Raw genomic sequence first — 24,367 nt, forward strand, 5'->3', positions numbered from 1 at the left:
GGGGGGGTGGGGATATGGAAACCCACTCTAGCCAAAAAAATTTTCGGCATTAGATACAGTAGAATATGTTGGAATCCTTGCCATTTTCTGGGTCCAGCTGCTGAGGTTTTCTGAATAAATAACAGTGAAACATTTCCCCTCAACTCCTGTTTTGGCGTCAACTGTAAAATTCTGGATTTACCATTTCTTCCTGTGTGGGTGACACTGGTTGCCAGGACATAGGATAAATCTCCCCCGTATTCCCCACCGTAGCAAAAATAAATAAGTGTATCGATAGCATATTTATAACAAGACAGACCCCAAACAGTTATATTTTCTTAAAACACAGCGCTCCATTGCATTAACAGTAAAGGTCACTTTTATTTCTTTCATATACAAATTTTTTTCTTTTTCTGGGTCAAACATTAGAACAATGTAATCAAATTAAAACAATACTTTATTAACCAAAAAAAAAAAAAAAAAACTAACAACTTGATTCATCATATCCAGAACAGTTATACTGTCTGGCTTGTGTGAAATTGTAGAAAATAACCAAGTCTGTCTCGTGTACCAAACCTTTCAACTTTAATACAAGGCAAGTGCAGAGGACCATAGGAATTTTAATGTCCTGACACGTCACGTATGCATCTTTTCACAACACACCCCGACTTCTACAGTGGAACTGAATACTCATTTCAGTAATGTGTTGCAGTCCTGACAAAGCTTCACCAAACCACTGCACTGTGAATTATGCAGATAACTGTACCACCATAGCACACGTGATGTAGTGTATGAACTGTCATTCTCACCCAGTGAAAGATGGAATGACAGTTTATACAATGGCCACAAAATAAGTCAGTTTGGTTATCTGCACAAACAATACTTTTACCCCACTGCACTAAATTGTAAGAAATTTCATTCATTTTTGATAATGTAACCCAGACATCCTTGTACTGGTCACACAAACCATGTTGTAAATTATTATTATTTCACTGAAAAAAATTTCAAAGAAACAAAAAAAAACAAAAAACAAAAAAACAACAAACTTGTCCATACTGGATAAGCTGTACAGTATTCCCAATGACAAGGTCTTCAAATTATGAAGAAAAAAAAAAAAAAAAAAAAAAATTTATAGGCAGCAGCAGGGCACCTTAAAGAGCCTTTATAAAAGCATCCAGATGTATCATCTCTGGCCACCAAATGTTTTCCACAATCCCAGACAGAATTAAATAAGCAAGTGTCCAAGTCTGTTACTGAGCAGCACTACTCTTCTTTGTTTTACTTTTCTTATCCTTCTTTTTCAGTCCATCCATATTTGCACGCAGTAAATTGGAATAAGCCTGTATATGAAGAAGAGGGGGGGTTACATTTCACAAGATGTAATGCTAATGACAGTAGACTACCCCCTACTTGCTGCATTGTATTTATTACAGGTACTTCTATAGAGCCGTCAATTTACACAGTGCTTTACACTTATATATTTTACATTCACATCAGTCCCTTACCCCCAAGGAGCTTACATTCATCCATACACATACTAAAGGGCCAGTTTAGATAGGAGCCAATTAACCCACAAGCATGTCTTTGGAATGTGAAAGGAAACCCACGCAGGCACAGGGAGAATATGCAAACTCCAGGCAGATAGTTTCATGGCTGGGATTCGAACCAATGACCCCAGTGCTGCTAGACAGAAGTGCTAACCATTGTGCATCACAGAATGACCTACATAGGAATTTTTTTTTTAAAAGAAGCTCCAAGTATAGAGAGAAATGAAAGTGGATGAATGGTTATCCTAGAGCAGTGGTTCTAAACTCCTATCCTCAGGACCCACTAACAGGCCAGGTTTGCAAGATAACTGAGCAGCAAATTATATCACCTGTGATGTATTTCAGTTATCTTGCAAACCTGGCCTGTTAGTGGGTCCTGAGGACAGGAGTTGAGAACCACTGTCCTAGAGAAAGTGAATAAGTCAGCTAGCCCTTTAATCAAATACTTAAAAAGTGTATCTAAACCAAAGAACAATTTTAAAATACAGGTTTGAATCCAAAACACGACACTACCTGCATGGAGTTTGCATGTTCTCCCTGTGCTTGTGTGGGTTTCAAAAGTTAATTTACTAAATTATCTGTATGTACTGTATGCATGTGAGGTAGGCACCATAGATTGTATGCTCCATGAAGGCAGGGACTGATGAGAATGTACACAATGTAAAGTGCTGCGTAATTTGCTGGCTCTATATAAATACCTATAATAAAAATAAATATACATTTTTTTTCTCTGTTGTTGAACTGGATGGACTTTTTCAACCAGATTAACCATGTTACTATATTGCAGCTTACCAGTCCTTAGATGTGGTGGCTGCACTTTTTCATCTGGTGATCTTGCCTGCAACACACTTCCTGTCCTAGGATGACAATGCTTACTTATTATACTGTATCTATAGAGCAGCAGTGTTGTCACCCCAGGCCAGGAAGTGTTGAGACTACAAAGCATATCCCCCTTGCAAATACCAGTTTCAATGGTAAATAGAACAGACCAAAGGGAGTAAATAGGAAAGGTTTACAGAGTAGTTACACATGGGTTTATATAGGTTATAGAAGTGGTAGAATATACACCATTACGGCTTCTAATACAAAGACTCCTATGAACAGAAGAGCGAGTGGCTCGCTGTCAGTTTCAGCAGCAGAAGTTCACCACTTATATCAATGTCAAGGAGTGCATGACTCTACAGCAGCCATGAGTGGGAGACACCTTAGAGGTACGGTATTGATACCCAAATAGTGCCCCAATCCTTTTTTGCCTGGAGTTTAGCCCTATTACCCTTTATACCCTGAAGAGATCTGTTGGCAATGTCTGCTCACAGCTTAACACTGAAAGTCCTGTGTAGTTCAGCCTAATTACCTGCTTCAATGATATTTGCAAAGTTTGTAATTTTACTACACGTATTCCAGTACTTACCATCTGGAACTTGTTTACTTCTTTAGAACTGACCTGTTGGAAATAGAAAATAAAACTGTGTGAGAAGATATGTCACTGTGGGCATCATGCTATGCCCATTTGACAGTTCACCTACCACTGTGCTAATTTTTTTCTTTCCATCTGTAGCTCTCAAAAGGCATTTGTTATCAGCTGGTTCAAAACTTTCTGCATGGCTCTTACTGGGGATGGGTTTTGTCCGGCCATCATCTGTAGAAAATACAGCATATGGTAAATTACTTCAATTTCAAAATGTTTTGTTATAATAGTTATCCAATGACAGATTTCCTTTAAGTCTGTTTGAGGTGCCAAGCATCCAGCTAGTAAATTGGTGGCAGCTACATTAAAGACCATGTTCACCTTAATAATAAAAGCACATTTTTTGCAGGGAAAAAAAAATAAAAAAATCAAATCAGCGCACGCATAGTAGTGAGAACCACAGAAGATGGGCTTGTAGTCTCTTTATTCACAGATCTCTGTCAATGAATAATGCGGCTGTGTGGGAGGAGCCCCACACAACCATGCAGATTTAAAATGCGATAGTAGCTGCATGGGAGAGGGCTAGGAGGGATGAGTGCTGGAACATGTGTACTAAGGTTTTACAGTAAAGTTCTGTCCTAAGAGCCCTTTCACACAGAGGCGGTTTGCAGGCGGTATTGTGCTAAAATAGCGCCTGCAAACCGACCTGAAAGTGCCGCTGGGGGCTTTCCACATTGGAGCGGTGTGCTAGCAGGACAGTAAAAAAAGTCCTGCTAGCAGCATCTTTGGAACTGTGAAGGAACAGTGTTGTATACAGCCCCTTCACCACTCCTGCCCATTGAAATCAATGTGGGACCGCGGCTATACCACCGGCAAAGCGCCTCTACTGAGGCGCTTTGCGGTGGTTTTTAACCCTTTCTCGGCCGCTAGCAGGGGGTAAAACCGCCCTGCTAGCAGCCGAATACCGACGTTAAAGCGCCGCCCCAGTGTGAAAGGGGCCTTAGCTGTATTGTCCCCTGCTCATTGAACAATGGAGTCGCATCATACTGATGACTCAATTCCAATAAATAAAAAGATGCAGTAAACTACAAAGCTGAAGCAAACATGGAGCCACCTACCTATCAATGCAGTGTGACGTGGATAACAAAACAAGAATTACAAATTACCGTATTTATCAGCATTTTTACCCTGAAAATAGAGGATAAACCGCACATGCGTGTTATACACCGATAATTTTTTTTTTTTTAACCAATGGGGGCAGGGAATCAGGCAGTCTGCCCCAGGTGCCACCCATCCCGCTGGCCGTGGGATAGCATGCCAGTAAAGTTCAGAAAACATTACTGCCAGCCCTTTGTCATATACCACTCCTCTTGTGCAACTCTCAATGTAAATCTAAGCCTCTGAATCCCTCAATTAAACGCCGCTCGTTGTGGCTGCTCTCCTTCTCCCGCTCTGCCGCCTCCTCGTGTGTAGCTTTTGATCGGAGGAGGAGAGCAGTCACGTGACTGGGTCTGGTGTTAATGGAGGTATTTAGAAGCTTTGATTTACAATGAGAGTGACACAGGAGGAGTGGTGTCTGAAACTTCCCTCTTAAAGTTAAGGTGTGTGTTATACGCCGATAAATACGGTAATTGGCAAACAATACATTTACATACTGCCCATATGCATTTGAACTGTGTGTCTCACTGGAGATACAGTACTTCAATCCAGTCATGCTGCAGGGCTCTTAACAGTGTACCATTGTCAACATTTTTGGACAGTCATAGAATTTTTGAAACTTACACATATAAAATCAGGATAGGCCATAACTGCAATTTTTTTTGTCCAAACTGCCATTTGTGGTCACAACATATTTCTCAGCTGCACACTTGGTGTAAAGACTCACAAACCAAAACCCCCTGATGAGAGCTCCAAGTAGAAAAACAAACAAACCTAGGACAGCAAGTTTCAAACAAAAACCTCTATATTGCAACTCACACAAAGCGGAATTTTCATGGGAAATGTTGCTATCAGGTCAGTTACATTAGCATTCCTCAACTTTCTTAAAGAGAATCTGTCAACGTCCAATTAACAGGGACAAAGTTCCCTGGCACTGGCAAGTGAGGGGAAAATTTTGGAGCAAAAGACAAAAATGAACCACCTTCTCCACTTCAGTGTAAGTTCTGGGCACATTCAACATGGAGCATACAGAAGGATAGGACTGTAAGACACCCAGTCATTGGGTGAAACGCATCAAGGCGAAGCTTGGGACATACATCACTTCCAGCCAAGCTGGTTCAAACAAACTATGTACTTCACTTAGGCTGAATTTAGACATGCATGTAAACCCACTGCTCCTCTTAAGAGCTATCTGCATCCAGATCACTTTTCAGAAGAAAATCTAGTCAGGCTGTGTGCTGCTTAGCCATTCACAGCAATCTTTATATTCTATGAATGAACACATGGCTTCTTCTGATTGGCTGACTTGGAGATTGGGATGTTACATAGTTACATAGTAGGTGAGGTTGAAAAAAGACACAAGTCCATCCTATGTGTGTGATTATGTGTCAGTATTACATTACATATCCCTGTATATTGCGGTCATTCAGGTGATTATCTAATAGTTTCTTGAAGCTATCAATGCTCCCCGCTGAGACCACCGCCTGTGGAAGGGAATTCCACATCCTTGCCGCTCTTACAGTAAAGAACCCTCTACGTAGTTTAAGGTTAAACCTCTTTTCTTCTAATTGTAATGAGTGGCCACGAGTCTTATTAAACTCTCTTCTGCGAAAAAGTTTTATCCCTATTGTGGGGTCACCAGTACAGTATTTGTAAATTGAAATCATATCCCCTCTCAAGCGTCTCTTCTCCAGAGAGAATAAGTTCAGTGCTCGCAACCTTTCCTCATAACTAAGATCCTCCAGACCCTTTATTAGCTTTGTTGCCCTTCTTTGTACTCGCTCCATTTCCAGTACTTCCCTCCTGAGGACTGGTGCCCAGAACTGGACAGCATACTCCAGGTGCGGGCGGACCAGAGTCTTGTAGAGCGGGAGAATTATCGTTTTATCTCTGCAGTTGATCCCCCTTTTAATGCATGCCAATATTCTGTTTGCTTTATTAGCAGCAGCTTGGCATTGCATGCCATTGCTGAGCCTATCATCCACTAGGACCCCCAGGTCCTTTTCCATCCTAGATTCCCCCAGAGGTTCTCCCCCCAGTGTATAGATTGCATTCATATTTTTGCCACCCAAATGCATTATTTTACATTTTTCTACATTGAACCTCATTTGCCATGTAGTCGCCCACCCCATTAATTTGTTCAGGTCTTTTTGCAAGATTTCCACATCCTGCGGAGAAGTTATTGCCCTGCTTAGCTTAGTATCGTCTGCAAATACAGAGATTGAACTGTTTATCCCATCCTCCAGGTCGTTTATGAACAAATTAAATAGGATTGGTCCCAGCACAGAACCCTGGGGAACCCCACTACCCACCCCTGACCATTCTGAGTACTCCCCATTTATCACCACCCTCTGAACACGCCCTTGTAGCCAGTTTTCAATCCATGTACTCACCCTATGGTCCATGCCAATGCACCTTATTTTTGTACAGTAAACGTTTATGGGGAACTGTGTCAAATGCTTTTGCAAAATCCAGATACACCACGTCTACGGGCCTTCCTTTATCTAGATGGCAACTCACCTCCTCATAGAAGGTTAATAGATTGGTTTGGCAAGAATGATTCTTCATGAATCCATGCTGATTACTGCTAATGATATCATTCTTATTACTAAAATCTTGTATATAGTCCCTTATCATCCCCTCCAAGAGTTTACATACTATTGATGTTAGGCTAACTGGTCTGTAATTCCCAGGGATGTTTTTTGGGCCCTTTTTAAATATTGGTGCTACATTGGCTTTTCTCCAATCAGCTGGTACCATTCCAGTCAATAGACTGTCTGTAAAAATTAGGAACAACGGTCTGGCAATCACCTGACTGAGTTCCCTAAGTACCCTCGGATGCAAGCCATCTGGTCCCGGTGATTTATTAATGTTAAGTTTCTCAAGTCTAATTTTAATTCCGTCCTCTGTTAACCATGTAGGTGCTTCCTGTGTTGTGTCATGAGGATAAACACTGCAGTTTTGGTTACTGAAGCCCCCCGATTCACTCGTGAAGACTGGGGAGAAGAATAAATTCAATACCTTTGCCATCTCCCCATCCTTTGTAACCAGATGTCCTTCCTCATTCTTTATGGGGCCAATATGGTCTGTCCTCCCTTTTTTACTGTTTACATACTTAAAGAATTTCTTGGGATTTTTTTTGCTCTCCTCCGCTATGTGTCTTTCATGTTCTATCTTAGCCAACCTAATTGCACCCTTACATTTCTTATTGCATTCTTTATAAATTCTGAATGCTGTGGATGATCCCTCAACCTTGTATTTTTTGAAGGCCTTCTCCTTTGCTTTTATATGCATTTTTACATTGGAGTTAAGCCATCCAGGATGTTTGTTCGCTCTTTTAAATTTATTACTCAATGGGATACATTGGCTAATGCCCTTATTTAATATGCTCTTAAAGCAAACCCATCTCTCCTCCGTATTCTTTGTTCCTAATATTTTATCCCAATTTATGCCTTTTAGCAAGGTTTGTAGTTTAGGGAAGTTGGCTCTTTTGAAATTCAGTGTCTTTGTGTTCCCTTCATGTCTCCTATTTGTGTGATTTATACTGAAACTAATTGACCTGTGATCGCTGTTACCTAAATTGCCCCGTATTTCCACATCTGTTATCAGGTCTGTATTGTTGGTAATCAGTAGATCTAGTAATGTTTTATTTCTAGTTGGTGCGTCTACCATCTGACCCATAAAATTGTCCTGCAAGACACTATGGAACTGGCGAGCCTTAAATGAATGCGCGGTTCCCTCCGCCCAGTCTATGTCTGGATAATTAAAATCCCCCATTATGTTATCTGTTCTCCTTAGCCAATCAGAGGAAGCCTTCTATTCATTCATAGAAGTGCTCAGCCCAACTCAATTTTGTCTCAGGAGCAGAGCGGGAAGTTCCGTCCCGCAGCCTGAACACATCACTGTATACTTTATGAAGCTGAGGCTTAACGAACAATCTCATGCGCTCAGGGTGGATGTTTAGGTAACAAAGGACCCTAGGTCTTTCCCAGTTCGAGGTTAAACAGGACTTTGCAGCCCCCTGAGGACTTAAAAAAATCACTGGAAAAACAAAAAACAGAGGGCACACCAGCCTTGCGCATTACCTTAAAAAAAAATTTTTTTTCTTAAAAAAAAAAGTTGTGTACTCACAAACAGGACAATAGCAAGCTCATCAAAGTCCACAGTGACCCGCACACTCTGGTCCACTGCACCAATCTCAGCATAGAGATTGGCTCTGAAGAGGGTACCTACCCTTTAAATGCATCAGCCATTGGAAGGGTCTTCTTTATGCTGAGACTGGCGCAGTGGACCAGAGTGTGCGAGTCACTGTGGACTATATTTATTACAGGTACTTATAAAGCACGATCAATTTACGCAGTGCTTTACATACATAATATGCATGCACATCAGTCCCTGCCCTCAAGGAGCTTACAATCGAAGGTCCCCAACTCTCATTCATACATATAGATACAAGGGCCAATTTAGACAGGAGCAAATAAATCTACAGAAAGTCTTTGGAGTGTGGAAGGAAACCGGAGTACCTGGAGAAAACCCACGCAGGAACAGGGAGAACATGAAAACTCCAGGCAGGTAGTGCCATGGTAGTGATTTGAACCAACGGCCCTAGTGCTGCAAGGTGGAAATGCTAACCACTTAGCCACTGTGCTGCCCTACTTTGATTAGTGTGTTATGTGCCGTTTGTGAGTAAACATCAGTTTAATTTCTTCAATAAAATCATTTTTTGTGTTCCCTCTGGTTTTTGTTTTTCTAGTGAAGCTGAGGCTACATACAGTTTATACAACGCTCACTGCCAGCGCATCTGTTAGTGAAGGAAATGGTGTGCTTGGACCAGCTAGGTCCAAAAAGGAACTATTTAAACTGCACTAAAACATGGGGATCAGCTTTAAATATGCTAGAGTGTTTTGATAGATCCATTTGAGAAGTTAAAAAAAAAAAAAAAAAATCTCTTGATCCTACCAGAAATCTTGTGACGTGATAATTTACTGTGCGCTCTACTTGGGCTGTATGTCTATCAATTACAGTGTTCTCAGTTAGCTCTGGGGACTAAAGGACACTTCCCCTAAATTATAGACAGTAAGAGAAGGGTGGTAGTCCATACTCCTATCTTGTTTCTGTTGTCCTGACAGATAGTGTGTTACCAACCAGGTGAAAATAAAAAGGAAAAAAAAAAAACTTGGAAAAAAGAAAATTAAAGCAGTCATTACATTTAAGCTTCAATATATTACATTTTTGTTTTTGGGTTAAGTTAATAAATCATAATTAATAAGTTGGGATCCATAGATACTTACATTTCTTTAGCGTTATGAACACACTTCCTGATGTGCGGCACTTCTGGAATAACCTTGTCAGTTCAGTCAGAAACTGAAAATACATAACAGAAATGCAACGAAGTGAGCACACACACAAAGCTGTGATTCCTAGGGGGGCTGACTAGTCAGGAATGGAGGATCCTATAAATGCAGATATCATGAAAAGTCATGTCTCAGGCCCCAAGCGACCTGAATTTACCCCATTTCCCCTCTTGCACCCCCCACCCGGAGTCCTTTTTTAACTCCCCCCCCCCCCAGATTCTCTTCTCTCCTGTGCTATCCAGCCGACCCTGGCATTTTACACCCACATAACTTGTTTAAAGCCTAAGTTTAGGAAAAAAAATATCAACACAAGGGACAAAATTTGCAATCAATTTGATACCTTCTGTGCTGCTGACTAGTGCTTTAGTTGAAATCTTTCATCCACTGAACTGCCCCCCTCCCAATAATCTTTAGGTGTTGCAAGGTTAGTAGAGCCGAGGGACTTTTCCTATGTATTTTTCATGAGTGCCAACTATGCCTGACCTTTCCACCCCTATCCCCCATTCATAAAGAATGTAGCTTCCATCAATGAAAAGTAAGGACAGGCGTATGGATGAAAGGTCCACCTCCTCCATCCAGGCAGACCATACACGGTTCAAATCTCAGCTGGTTCCTTGCTGAGAGATGTGAGCAAGACACCAAACTGTCACTGTGGAAAAAACAGCTCTTCTTTGACAGGATCCATGTCACTCTGGGCTCAGTGACCTTTGTCACCTGAAATGCAAACAAAAAGGAGAAGTATCTGCCTGACACTGGGAGTGTTACTCAATTAAAAAAAAAACGAGTTGCACTGATACCGGTATCATTGCAGATTCAAGCCATTCAAGCAAGTATTGGTACTCGCCCAAATGCTTCTGATACTTAGAACTCACAAGATTCAGCAGAGGGAGCGCTTTTCCAGTAGGTAGAGACAGATTAGAAGTTTAAAGCAGCAATCATTTATTGGAAAACTGGAGCTCCTGGCAGTGGGCCCAACGAATGCTGAATCGATGGCCATCCTCGGTTGCCCACACAGTACTGTCTCCATAGTGGAGCACTTCCGTCAGCTCCTGGCGCGTCCCCCGGCTGGCGGTGACGAGCCCTGACCACAGCGGTCATTGCCAGGTGTGCCGGCCATTGCCAGCTTCATCCATTGGGTTCAACGCCTGTCCCCAGGAGCTCCAGGGTTAGGAGGCAGCCATTCATTCCACCAGGCTCAGCAGAGTAAACTATGGAACCCGTGAGTCACAGTGCCTCATGGCACACTGCCATCTCCCTGCATGGGCTTGTGATCTCTTTACCTAATGTCATCAGTCTGTTCAGTTTTTCATGATTGTTGCATTGAACTTCTAATCTGTTTCTACCTACTTACTAGAACAGCGCTCCCTCTGCTGCATTTTTGTGAGTTCTAAACTGCCCACTAAATGGTGCTTCTATATATCTAGCTATATACACACAAAGAAATCACATTCGATTCTTTGTGGTGTGATTTGTGCTTTTTTGGGTTGATGCAAATCGCACCGCAAAGTATCGGTACTTGGTATCGGCGAGTAATTGGCCAATAAAAACAAAATACGGTATCGGTGCAACCCTATAGGTAACAAATACATTTCTAATGCTGCTTGGACATGATCCAGCCGAGATACGCACTGTGAATGGGCGGGCTGAATGTACCAAGTTGATCGATCAACTTGGGTACAACCAGCCTGCTGGGTTTTACTTGGTACTATCGTTGACAATAATCACCGTCTTCTCCCAGCGGGGATGGATTCCCTCGCCACGAGAAGGCAATGGCTCGACAGGAGGGATATGTGCATCAATACCATCTGTGTTGATGGGGGGGGAAAAAAAAAAATCAAACTTTTTTTTTCCTGCGACCACAGAAGAAATTCACTCGGTGTATGGTCGGCCTAAAGCAGCAGCCAGCAGTACAGGGAACACCTCACACTGAAGGGAAGTCATGTCCCTTCTGCTGAGTTTGTTTTCTTAATCTAATTACACACAGACTTTAGGTTTAGGAAATGCTTGGGCCCGACTCCTGGATAATCCACACCATTACGTTATATCCATTCCCTTCCCTCCCCTTACTGGAAGGATATGGAACCCAATATTCTCGTGTTCCATGACAGATGGAGAGCTGTGTATGGCTCTCAGATGTACTGTGCTCCTGTGAACGTTCTCTTGTACTTCTCATGCATGCTTCCCATAAACATATGCAAAAACCCTAAGTCATGTTCCAGCCCCTGAGTTCTCATAGCACACACGATGGCTGGAGGCACACTGCCCATTGATTCCATCACCCTGGCCCCACAATGCCCACTACAGCTCACCCTCCCCGATTAGTCACTGCTCGGTACCACAGTCAGCGGAGCTCTCTCACTCATATCTGGTCCCGGTGTGTCTCTCACCTGCTCACTCTCCAGCATCACCATCTTCTCTCAAAGCTGAGCTCAGCACTAGACGCCGGAAACACATCTACAGGAAGTACAGCGAAAGGCCATCATAGAGCTTTCCGGGTTATAGAGCGCCCAGCCATAGAGTGACGTTCTGTAGCCGAGCTGCTTTAGTAGCGCCACCTACTGGCTAATTAAATATAATTCGAGCGCCGCTGTGTAAAGTGGAATGAATCCTCCATAGGAACGGATCCACAGTTATCTTCCTGTGATCTAAAGTCTGATTGGCTGGAGTAGATTGCTGCACTCTGTGCATCTTTACTAAACTTTGTGCAGGTCTCTTTTGCAAACTATTTTTTTAAGCAATTTATTTTTGTGAACAAAGAGTGAGAAAAAAAAAAAAATACTAAAATAAAATAACTGCTGTGACAGAAAGTTTGTAGCTCTTCCAACTTTTAATTCCTAATTCCTGCCAACATTTCCAAAAAAGAGTTCTAAGAACACTTTTTTTTTAAATGTATCAAAGAGGAGCTCCAGGCTCCTTAAGAAAAAATCAAAAGTCAACAGCTACAAATACTTAGGACACTTACCTGTCCCGGGATCCCGCAATGTCTTCACCCCAGCTGATTTCTCTATCGGCTGGGCTGCAGCCATTGCTTGTATGGGAAACTAGCAGTGAACCCCTGAAAGGTACCAAATGTGGCACTGGAGTGGGCAAGGAGGCAGATAAGCGGGGCTTACACTTTTGGGTATAGCTCTGCTTTAAGGACCCAAGATACAGGTGGGTATATGACAGGTAAATATAATATACAGCTCCTCAGCTTCAACCGAGATAGAAAAAATGATATGCATATTCCTATCAGAAATAAGTTAACTATGTTCCTTGGAATGTGTAACCATGATATGCCACCCATAATCCCCACATAGATAAATAATTATATACATATTCTTATAAGAAATAGGTTAAAAATGTTCCTTGTTAGGTGTAACCATGATAATCTGCCAATAATTCCCTTGCAGAAAAATAATGTTTGCCCATAAAATAATGTTTGCCCATATTCTTCAGACAGAGGAGAGGAAAAATGTTGTCCCTGACATATGAAACTTCAAGGGTTAAATATGTTCCTTGTTAAGTGTAACCATGATATTCCATCCATAATTCCCATGAAGAAGAATAATTATAACCATATTACTATCAGAAACAGATCAAATGCATTACATACTGTAGAATGTGTGTCCATGATATTCCCCCTATAATCCCCATGTAGAAAAATTATTATTATTATACAGGATTTATATAGTGCCAACAGTTTGCGCAATGCTTTACAACATGGGGGCAGACAGTACAGTTACAATATAATACAATTCAATACAGGAGGGATCAGAGGGCCCTGCTCGTTAGAGCTTTAAAAATAGCGCCTGCAATCCGCCCTCAAACAGCTGCTCCATTGTCTCCTTTTCTCCTTTCACACTGGAGCGGTGCGCTGGCAGGACGTCAGGAAAAGTCCTGCCAGCAGCTTCTTTGGAGCAGTGAAGGAGCGGTATGTTTACCTCTCCTCCACTGCTGCTCCCCATTGAAATCAATGGGGCAGCGCTGCGATACCTCTGGCAAAACGCCGCTATTGTGGTGCGCTGTGGGCGGTTTTAACCCTTTCTCGGCCACTAGCGGGGGTAAAAGCGCCCCGCTAGCGGCCGAAATGCGCCGCAAATCCGACGGTAAAACGCTACTAAAAATAGCAGCGTTTTACCGCCGACGCTATGGGCGGCTCGGTGTGAAAGCCGTCTAAGAGAAGGGTTTTCAGGGATCGTCTAAAAGTAAATAGAGTAGGAGATAATCGGACAGATTGGGGTAAGGCGTTCCATAGGATTGGAGAGGCTCTGGAAAAGTCCTGGAGGCAAGCATGGGTGGAGGTGACGAGGGAGCTAGGGAGCAGGATTTATACAGTGCCAACAGTTTGCGCAATGCTTTACAACATGGGGGCAGACAGTACAGTTACAATATAATACAATTCAATACAGGAGGGATCAGAGGGCCCTGATCGTTAGAGCTTACAATGTAGGAGGGGAGGGTTAAGTGAAACAAAAGGTAATAACTGATGGAGAAAAGGAAAATACAGTTGTTAGGTGTGGGTAGGATAGGCTTCTCTTAAGACCCCTTTCACTCTGAGGGCATTTTGCAGGCACTATAGTGTTAAAAATAGCGCCTGCAATCCGCCCTCAAACAGCTGCTCCATTGTCTCCTTTGACACTGGAGCGGTGCGCTGGTAGGACGTCAGGAAAAGTCATGCCAGCTTCTTTGGAGCGGTGAAGGAGCGGTGTGTTTACCGTTCCTCCACTGCTGCTCCCCATTGAAATCAATGGGGCAGCGCTGCGATACCGCCGGCAAAACGCCGCTATTGTGGCGCATTGCGGGTGGTTTTAACCTTTTCTCGGCTGCTAGCGGGGGGTAAAAGTGCCCCACTAGCGGCCAAAATGCGCCGCAAATCCGACGGTAAAACGCCACTAAAAATAGCAGCATTTTACCGCCGATGCTATGGGCGGCTCGGTGTGAAAGCCGTCTAAGAGAAGGCTTTTCAGGGATCGTCTAAAAATGAATAGAGTAGGAGATAATCGGACAGATTGGGGTAAGGTGTTCCATAGGATTGGAGAGGCTCTGGAAAAGTCCTGGAGGCAAGCATGGGTGGAGGTGATGACGGAGCTAGAGAGCAGGCGGTCTTGAGAGGAACGGATAGAACAAATAGGTTGGTATTTAGAGACTAGGCTAGTGATGTAGCTGGGGCCTAAGTTTTGGATGGCTTTGTAAGTAGTTGTTAGTATTTTGAATTTAATTCGTTGGGTGAGCGGAAGCCAATTATACCCATGTTCTTATCAAAAGCAAGTCAACTGGTTTCCTAGACTTGTTTAGCCATAATCCGAATGTAGAAAAATAATTATACCCATAATCGTTTCATAAACAGGTTAAATATGTTCCTTGTTAAGTGTAACCATGACATTCTCCCAATAATACCCATGTAGAAAAATGATTATATGCATATTCCTATAAGAAATAGGTTAACCACTTCCTGACCACCGCACACCGATATACGTCCTCATTTTGAGGACAGATATCATTGTTATGGCAGCAGCTAGCTGCCATAACCCCGTTATCGCCATGTTCGGCTGGCGGTCCGGTACAAGATAAAAGTGGTCTCTGCAGCGGATTCGCCGCAAGATCACTTTTATCGGCGGAGAGGGCCCCCCCTCCCGCCGCAATCCGGTGCCCTCCGACGCTTACCGGAGCCGTCGGCAGCGGCGAAGGCAATCGGATCTTTCCTGTGGCTGTGCATTGAGACGAGTTAGGGGAAGATGGCCCCCACCCGTCTCCATGACACTGCAGGGCGGAAGCGACGTCAAAACGTCACTTCCGCCCATAGCTCTTAAAGGGCCATTTTTAAAAAATTTTTTTTTTTTTGCAATGACAATTTTTTTTCTTTTTTGCATTTTAGTGTAAATATGAGATCTGAGGTCTTTTTGACCCCAGATCTGATATTCAAGAGGTCCTGTTATGCTTTTTTTAGTATTACAAGGGATGTTTACATTCAAACCACAGATGTGAGGTATCGCCGCAATTGGTAGAGCGAGAGCAATAATTCTAGCCCTAACCCTCCTCTGTAACGCAAAACATGCAATCTGTAGAATTTTTTAAATGTCACCTATGGAGATTTTTAAGGGTAAATATTTGTCGCCATTCCACGAGCAGGCGCAAATTTTGAAGCATGACATGTTGGGTATCAATTTACTCGGCGTAACATGATCATTCACAATATAAAAAAATGGGCTAACTTCACTGTTGTCTTATTTTTTAATTCAAAAAAGTGTATTTTTTTTTTTAAAAAGTGCGCTTGTAAGACCGCTGCGCAAATATGGTGTGACAGAACGTATTGCAACGACCGCCATTTTATTCTCTATGGTGTTAGAAAAAAATGGATAATGTTTGGGGGTTCTAAGTAATTTCTAGCAAAAAAAACAGTTTTTAACTTGTAAACAACAAAATTAAAAAAATATATATATATATATGCATATTCCTATCAGAAATAGGTTAAATATGTTCCTTGGAATGTGTAACCATGATATGCCACCCATAATTCCCATGTAGAAAAATAACTATACCCATGTTCCTATCAGAAATAGTTTAAATCACTATATTGTCAAAAGTATTGCGACGCCTGCCTTTACACACACATGAACTTTAATGTTTCTTGGCATATGAAACTTCAAGGGTTAAATATGTTCCTTGTTAAGTGTAACCATGATAATCCATCCATAATTCCCACAAAGAATAATAATTATAACCATATTCCTATCAGAAACAGGTCAAATGCATTACATAGGATGTGTATCTATGATATTCCAACCATAATCCCCATGTAGAAAAATAATTATACCCATGGTCTTATCAAAAACAGGTCAACTGTGTTCCTAGGCATGTTTAGCCATGATATTCCACCCATAATCCCCATGTAGAATAATAATTATACCCATGTTCCTATCAGAACCCGATCAAATGCATTACATAGGATGTTTACCTATGATATTCCACCCGTAATCCCTATGTAGGAAAATAATTATACCTATGCTTTTATCAAAAACAGGTCAATAGTGCTTCTAGACATATTTAGCCATGATATGCCACCCATAATCCCCATGTAGAAAAATAATTATACCCATAATCTTTTCAGAAACAGGTTAAATACTGTATGTTCCTTGTAAAGTGTAACCATGACATTTCCCCCCATAATCCCCATGTACAAAAATAATTATATGCATATTCCTAATATAATTAGGTTAAATATGTTCCTTGGAATGTGTAACCATGATATTCGACCCATAATCCCCATGTAGAAAAATAATTGTATGCATATTCCTAATATAATTAGGTTAATATGTTCCTTGGAATGTGTAACCATGATATTCCACCCATAATCCCCATGTAGAAAAATAATTATATGCATATTCCTATTAGAAATAGGTTAAATATGTCCCTTGTTAAGTGTAACCATAATAATCCACCCATATTCCTCGTGTAAGAAAATTATATGCAGTGGCAGCTGGTGGTATATATTATACGGGGGGGGGGGCAATCTGTCCGTCGATCAGTCGGTCACCAGCCTCGCATTTACCCCATCTAGGTTGCGAGCTTCCTCCGGCGGCAGCTTCTCCCTGTGTCTCCTCTTTCCTTGGCTTAACAGCGGAGCGGCTTCCCCTGCGTCCCCTCCCTCCTCGGCGACCAATATGATCGCTTCTCCTCTCGGCCAATTATTGGGTCTCAGGACCTGATTGGCCTGGAGGAGAATCAGGAAGACAATAGCGAATATTAATTCGCTATTGTCACACAGCTGGGTGGGCTCGAGGCGCAGTGCTCTGAGCCCACCGTGTCTAATTAGACGGGGTGATTAGAGCCTCTGGCTCTAATCACGTGCTTCTAAAAAATAAAATAATAAAATAATAACTCCCCAGTGGAATCCATGCTTCCAGTGCCCTGCATGTAGATTAGAGCCCTGTATGGACGGGCCACCACTGATTATATGCATATTCCGATTAGAAATAGGTTAAATATGTTCCTTGTTAAAGCGGAGTTCCACTGGTTTTTGAGTTTATTAAAAGTCAGCAGCTACAAAAAGTATAGCTGCTGACTTCTAATAAACAACCACTCACCTGTCCCGTGGTCCAGCGTTGTGGCTGTCTGAAGCCTCCGTTCTCTCCTCCTCCTCTTTGCGGCGCCGACATCGTGAGTGTGGGCGCCCGGCTGTGACAGTTTACAGGTTCACAGCACTGTGCATGCGGGAGCCGCGCTGCGCTCCATCAATGGTCAGGCAATGTTCTGGGACCTGTCACGTGTCCCAGAACATTGCTGGGAGGGAAGGGCCGCCTAGGAATCGCCTAGACGGTCAGAAGTCAGAAGGGGGAAGTGGGACAGGAAGTCCCACTCCAAACCAGGTACTCAGCCCCCCCCCAAAAAAATGACATGACAAGTGTGGCATGTCAGGGGGCTAGGAGTACTTAAAGTGGAAGTTCCACTTTTGGGCGGAACTCCGCTTTAAGTGTAGCCATGATATTCCATCTACAATCCCCATGTAGAAAAATAATTCTGTGCATAAATAGGTTAAACATGTTCCTTGTTAAGTGTAGCCATGACAAACCGCCCCTTGTAGAAAAATAATTATACCCATATTCTTATCAATTATTGGTCAAATATGTTACATGGGATGTGTGTCCATGCTATTCTACCCATGCTTACATTAGGAAAAGTTCAAAGATTTTCCTTTGCCATATTCCATCCATAATCCCCAATGCAGATAAATAATAATTACATTCTTATCAGAAATGCAGCAATTTTTTTCTTTGGCGTGTGTAACCTATAATCATTATTTTTAAAACATTGTTTTTAAGGTTCCTAATAAAACAGTTAAAATGTAGTGCTTTACACTACATTATGTCTGTAGATTTCTTCCCTTTTTTTCTGTTAAATCTACTATGGTTCAATTGTACAGCTGTATATATATATATATATATATATATATATATATATATATATATATATATATATATATATATATATATATATATTTTGAGTAAGAAGGGTCATTACCATATATGTGTATAAAAAGTATACTGACACCTAGTGAGAGTGTTGAGCATTGCACCAATAATCCCATCATCCCATTATCCCAATATGCAGTTTAGTATGTCCCCTTTTCTAGGTGCTAATAAAATCATCTGATTGTACAGGTTCTCTGACTTTATTTCTTGACATTAGATAGTATTTCAAGCTAAAGGTAAGTATTTCCATATTGTGTTTTCCATGGAAACAAGATGGTTGTGTTTTTGTTATATAACCAAAAGTTACCTATGTCAGTATCATAAAGAATCAATCCACCTATACTGGGAAAATATAAAACTGAATCTTTAAAACATAACAAGAGTTACACTAGGAAGCTCTACAACAGATACAAAAAACCCTGAACACTCTAACTACAAGGGTCAACATGTCCTATAGGATTCTGATATGAATACTACCATTCTCTGGCCTGCAGGTCAGGCTGCAACTCAGTTTTACCACTGCAATTTCACGTCTGTCTTTCTGGGTCTAGGAAGGATGATTTTGGTACTAAACTATACCCGACATTGGGTGCATGGCCAACTTCCGGGATGTAGGGATGTAGCTGATTTCTGGAGCTCAGTCTTGCCTGTAATAATCCTGACCCGATCCTGCCGACCCTGTACGTCTGGGCTGCCCGCATCCACTTCTCCAGCCTTCCTACAGCCGCAGAGCCGGTGGGGAGTTGGTCAAGATTGGCAATCCTTTCTTAAACAGGATGTCTATAATCTCCGTCACAGGGTCACTAATCTTGAAACATTTATTACTGAGGGTAAGAATCCTGAAACATTTATGGAAAGATGGCTTACGACCACCTTTGGTGCATCTACATTTTCGCCACTATTTGCTATTGAACGAGCGCATAGGGTACCCCTACACCCCTACCGTCAGGTGCGCCCCCTTGGCCAATACTCATCAAAGTGCTATATTACTGTGACAAAGAGGCGGTATTGAGAGCTGCCCGGGAAAAGGGAGCGTATATCTTACAATGGCAATACCATTACTATATTTCGGCTGCTACACAAAAAACAAAGGGCAACATTTCTCTCTATCAAAAAACATCTCTGCGACCTGCTACTCCCGTATAGTATGCTCTATCGAGTCAGGCTACGTTTTATCTATGAAGGGAAGGCTCACTTCTTCACTGGTCCGCAAGATGTGCTGAAATGGGTGGACGCCTTGGGTCCACCTGTGCCCTCCCGCTTCAACCGACATACTCCGTCTCGCTGAGTGTCTGCCTGACTGATATCTTTCTCCATCATCTCTATGCAAGACTCTGATATCCTACTGTTTTACCCCTGTTTGAGGATGACAAATGTTTCCTGCCTCCATGGCTGTCAGGGTTTAATACCACTGCAATGCAATGCAGAGTCTATATTATATATTACTTTTAAAAGAAATGCTGTGCTATCTGGATGTTAGCATGAGTTCCTTATTGCAATGACACAAAATAAATAAGATGTTTGTGTGCAAAAGAATATTTTTACCATAAAGCGTGTAATTAAAACATCATAAACCTTGTAATCCAAATATATACTAGAATATATAAAGTGCCTTAGTGTTAAATACCTGAGAAATACTCCACATAGAGGCACAAAAATATTTGGTGTTGCTGACAAGAACTCAGAGAAAATTACTATACCAAAACCAGTGGATTTTTGAGTTTGGGGATAAATATAGCCGTCTCCTAGCATATCTCTCACGACCAGACTTTCAGCCCTGCAATATTCCCAGAATTAAAAACTCCATTGGTGTGGTAGTTAAGCAAACTAAAGAAATAGTAGACACATTTGTTACCTTTTACTCCAATTTAAATACAACTAAAGCACAATACACTATTGTAGGATTAGATGACTACTTATATGATATCCAGCTTCCCAGGTTGTCAGCCGACCAAATATTTTTGGTGTCAGATACAGCCATGCAGTTTTTCGAACATAATAAACCACCAGTATTGGATGGCTTCTCTATAGAGTGGTATCTGCAGTATAGGGAGATCTTAATCCCGCATTTACTGAGGGTTTTTAATTATGCACTGAAAGCATTAATTGTACTTATACCAAAACTTCATAAGGCTCACTTTTATTGCGAGTCATATCATCCCATCTCTCTAATTAACTCAGATGTCAAAATTCTAGCCAAAGTCCTTGCTCGTAGGTTAAACAACTATGTTATTCCGACTACTGGATGCGGATGCTCCGATTTCTCTTCCGTCCTCCTGCCCATGGAAAGTTGTTTCTAATTTTTGGTATTTGGGTATTGTAGTATAGCAGCCGATATCCTTATATCTTGAAAAATAACCTGGACCCTCTTATTACTAGGCTTAAAAACACTTTGAAAGTTTGGCCTGACTCTATTAGATAGGGTAAATATATTTAAGATGATTTTTCTTCCACACTTCCTTTAAATACTAAGCATAGGCGTGCGCAGCCTATTGGATTAGGGTGTGCACCCCAAAACTCAAAGACACACATGTGTGGGTATATATATATATATATATATATATATATATATATATATAGACACACACTTTTAAATAAATGTAAACAAACATTTTGAAATGTGTTAAAACAATTTTTAATCTTTCGATACATTTTACATCATATGGCAGAGCTGGTCAGAGGGAGAAAGTGGGGGTGAGAGAAGAGGGAGATGGGATCAGTTGGCAGTGGTGGTGGGGGGAGGGCATGGGATCAGTGGCAGTGCTTGAGAGGGGGGGGGTGATCAGTGGCAGTGCTGGAGAAGGGGGGGTGATCAGTGGCAATGCTGGAGAGGGGGGGTGATCAGGATCAGTGGCAGTGCTGGAGGGGGGGTGATCAGTGGCAGTGCTGGAGAAGGGGGGGTGATCAGTGGCATTGGTGGAGGGGGGAGGTGATCAGTGACAGTGCTAGGGGGTTGATGGGATCAGTGGCAGTTGTGGTGGGGGGTAATGGGATCAGTGGCAGTACTATGGTGGGATGAGTGGCAGTGGTGGGGGGTGGGGATCAGTGGCAGTGCTAATGAATTGATGGGATCAGTGGCAGTGCTGGGGGGGATGGAATCAGTGGCAGTGTTGGAAAGTTGATGGGATCAGTGGTGTTGATGGTGGTGGTTGTGGTGGTGGTGGTGGGGGGGGTAATGGGATCAGTGGCAGTACTGGGGGGAATGGGATGAGTGGCAAGGTTGGGGGGATCATTGGCAGTGCTGAGGGTTGATGGGATTAGTGGCAGTGGTGGGGGTTGTGGTGGGGGGGGGGGATTCGTGGCAGTACTGGAGGTGATGAGTGGAAGTGGAAGGGGAGATCAGTAGCAATGCTGGGGGTGGGAGATAGAATGAGTGGCAGTGTTGAGGGGCACAAGATCAGTGGCAGCAGTGATGGAGGGGTGGGATCAGTGACAGTGCTTGGTGGGGGGATGGATGGGATCGGTGGCAGTGCTGGGAGGGGGGATGGATGGGATCGGTGGCAGTGCTGGGAGGGGGGATGGATGGGATCAGTGGCAGTGCTGGGTGGGAGATGGATGGGATCGGTGGCAGTGCTGGGTGGGGGGGATGGATGGAATCGGTGGCAGTGCTGGGAGGGGGGATGGATGGGATCGGTGGCAGTGCTGGGTGGGGGATGGATGGGATCAGTGGCAGTGCTGGGTGGGGGGATAGATGGGATCGGTGGCAGTGCTGGGTGGGGGATGGATGGGTTCGGTGGCAGTGCTGGGTGGGGGGATAGATGGGATTGGTGGCAGTGCTGGGTGGGGGGATAGATGGGATCGGTTGCAGTGCTGGTAGGGGGGATGGATGGGATTGGTGGCAGTGCTGGGAGGGGGGATGGATGGGATCGGTGGCAGTGCTGGGTGGGGGGTGGATGGGATCAGTGGCAGTGCTGGGTGGGGGGATGGATGGGATCGGTGGCAGTGCTGGGTGGGGGATGGATGGGATCGGTGGCAGTGCTGGGTGGGGGGATAGATGGGATTGGTGGCAGTGCTGGGTGGGGGGATAGATGGGATCGGTTGCAGTGCTGGTAGGGGGGATGGATGGGATCGGTGGCAGTGCTGGGTGGGGGATGGATGGGATCGGTGGCAGTGCTGGGTGGGGGGATGGATGGGATCGGTGGCAGTGCTGGGTGGGGGATGGATGGGATCGGTGGCAGTGCTGGGTGGGGGGATGGATGGGATCGGTGGCACTCACTTGCTCTCAGTGTGGACTCCATGCTTGCTGTGTCTCCAGCTCCCTCCAGGCTTCACCTGCAGCAGTTACTTAGAACAAAGGAGTCAGGGGGAGCTGGGAGGCAGAGCCAGCAGTTCTAGTACAGTAGTCGATGGAAACATAGAGCACCAGGCTGGATGAGAGGGGCAGCAGGCGGCATATAGAACAACCGATGCTCTGCATTTTCCTCCATGCAGCCCCTGAATGGTCGCTTCTCCTCCTCTACCTCCCGAAGGCATTCAACGGCTGTAAGGTGGAAAATGCAGAGCATCGGTTATTCTATATGCCGCCTGCTGCCCCTCTCATCCAGGTGTAGACAAGTATGTCAGGGGATTAGGGTGTGCCTAGGCACACCCGACACCCCCCCTGCGCACGCCTATGATACTAAGCAACTCCCCAGTGCATATCCCTAAACGCCGATTTAGTGAGATAGACGCTATACTCACATCTTTTATTTGTGAAGGTAAAGCAGTTAGAATTGCAAGAGACACGCTCCAATTACGTGTGTTGGAAGGAGGTCTTGCAGGCCCCAATTTACAGACCTACTATATTGCCTCTCAATTGGCTCATGTCCATTGGTGGTTTTTCCCTGAAACTAACAATGCTGCAACTGCTCTGGAAGCAGCAATTATTACATCCTATGAATCTCCAAAATGTAATCCATCACCAATCTACAGTGGGTAGAGATGGTATGAGTAATTTATTTATGACACCGCGAATGTTTAAACTATCAAATCTACACCCAGCTGGAGGTTCACCTGTATGCTCCTTTATGGAATAATCCATATTTACGAGAATTCTTCCAAAGAATAGATGGAGCGTTATGGTCAAGAGTGAAATTGGTTTCTCACCTGTTCTCGGCAAATACGTTCCCCTCCTTTGCTGATTTTCATAGAGCTTTCCACCTTCCTCCCACAGCCTACTTTAGATATCTTCAACTAAGGCATACAGCTGCAACACAATTTGGTTTACGTAATATTTTTATACAACCTTCCCCTTTGGAACGCCCATTGAATGCCCCAGCCTACTCTAAACTTATAATAAATAAATAAGTCAATCACTGTGCTAGGTGATAACAAATGCTAAAAAAAGAACACACATATAAAAGTCCTTTGCAGTCCCAACATGTGTTGTGTTCATATGTGCTCGTGCTCAATATAAAATTAGTGCCCCACATGGATGTGCACTCACCCTTAGATGTTGACCAACTATCTCTAGTATGGTCGATTAGGCATGTGGGGAGACCCCTGGATAAATCCGTTGTTGGCACCTCATGCACTGGATAGACCTTACATGGATAGATGGAAATAACAGAGAGAGAACCTCAAAGCGTAAAACCGTTTGTAAATTTAATGGGTAAAAACAGGTATGAAATGACACTCACATTTAATGGTGCCTATTACTCTGGCACCTGGTGTGTACAACATGCGATTTTTTTTTTTGGGAGAAATTGGCCCGCAATCTGGAGTGTACCTGTGGGTACCAATACGTTGAGAGGACTTCCAAAACATTAACCAAGCATGTTAGTGAGCATATTATTAACATACGGAAAGGATTCCCTAAACATAGTTTCAAATCACTTTAGGGTAGTACATAAAAAAAATCCAGCTGAATTATCCTTTTATGCTATTGACACCATTAATAGACACTGGAGAGGTGCCAATATGATCAAACAAATATCCCAAGATGAAACCAAGTGGATATTTGAACTTCAAACTTTATCCCCTTCAGGGTTG

General features: G+C 43.1%; 1 protein-coding gene across 1 annotated transcript; it reads right to left on the reverse strand.

Moving 5' to 3' along the window:
* Positions 1 to 340: 340 nt before the first annotated feature.
* Positions 341 to 11,946, reverse strand: SRP14 (signal recognition particle 14). Its single transcript, XM_073610800.1, has 5 exons — positions 11,834 to 11,946; positions 9,384 to 9,456; positions 3,053 to 3,165; positions 2,938 to 2,970; positions 341 to 1,319 (listed from the first exon to the last, which is right to left on the reverse strand). The coding sequence occupies exons 1-5, from the start codon at positions 11,855 to 11,857 to the stop codon at positions 1,230 to 1,232; spliced, it is 333 nt and encodes a 110-aa protein (XP_073466901.1). The 5' UTR covers positions 11,858 to 11,946; the 3' UTR covers positions 341 to 1,229.
* Between the last annotated feature and the right edge of the window lie 12,421 nt (positions 11,947 to 24,367).

Source organism: Aquarana catesbeiana, linkage group LG13, assembly GCF_042186555.1.
Source record: "Aquarana catesbeiana isolate 2022-GZ linkage group LG13, ASM4218655v1, whole genome shotgun sequence".
Taxonomy (NCBI): Eukaryota; Metazoa; Chordata; class Amphibia; order Anura; family Ranidae; genus Aquarana; species Aquarana catesbeiana.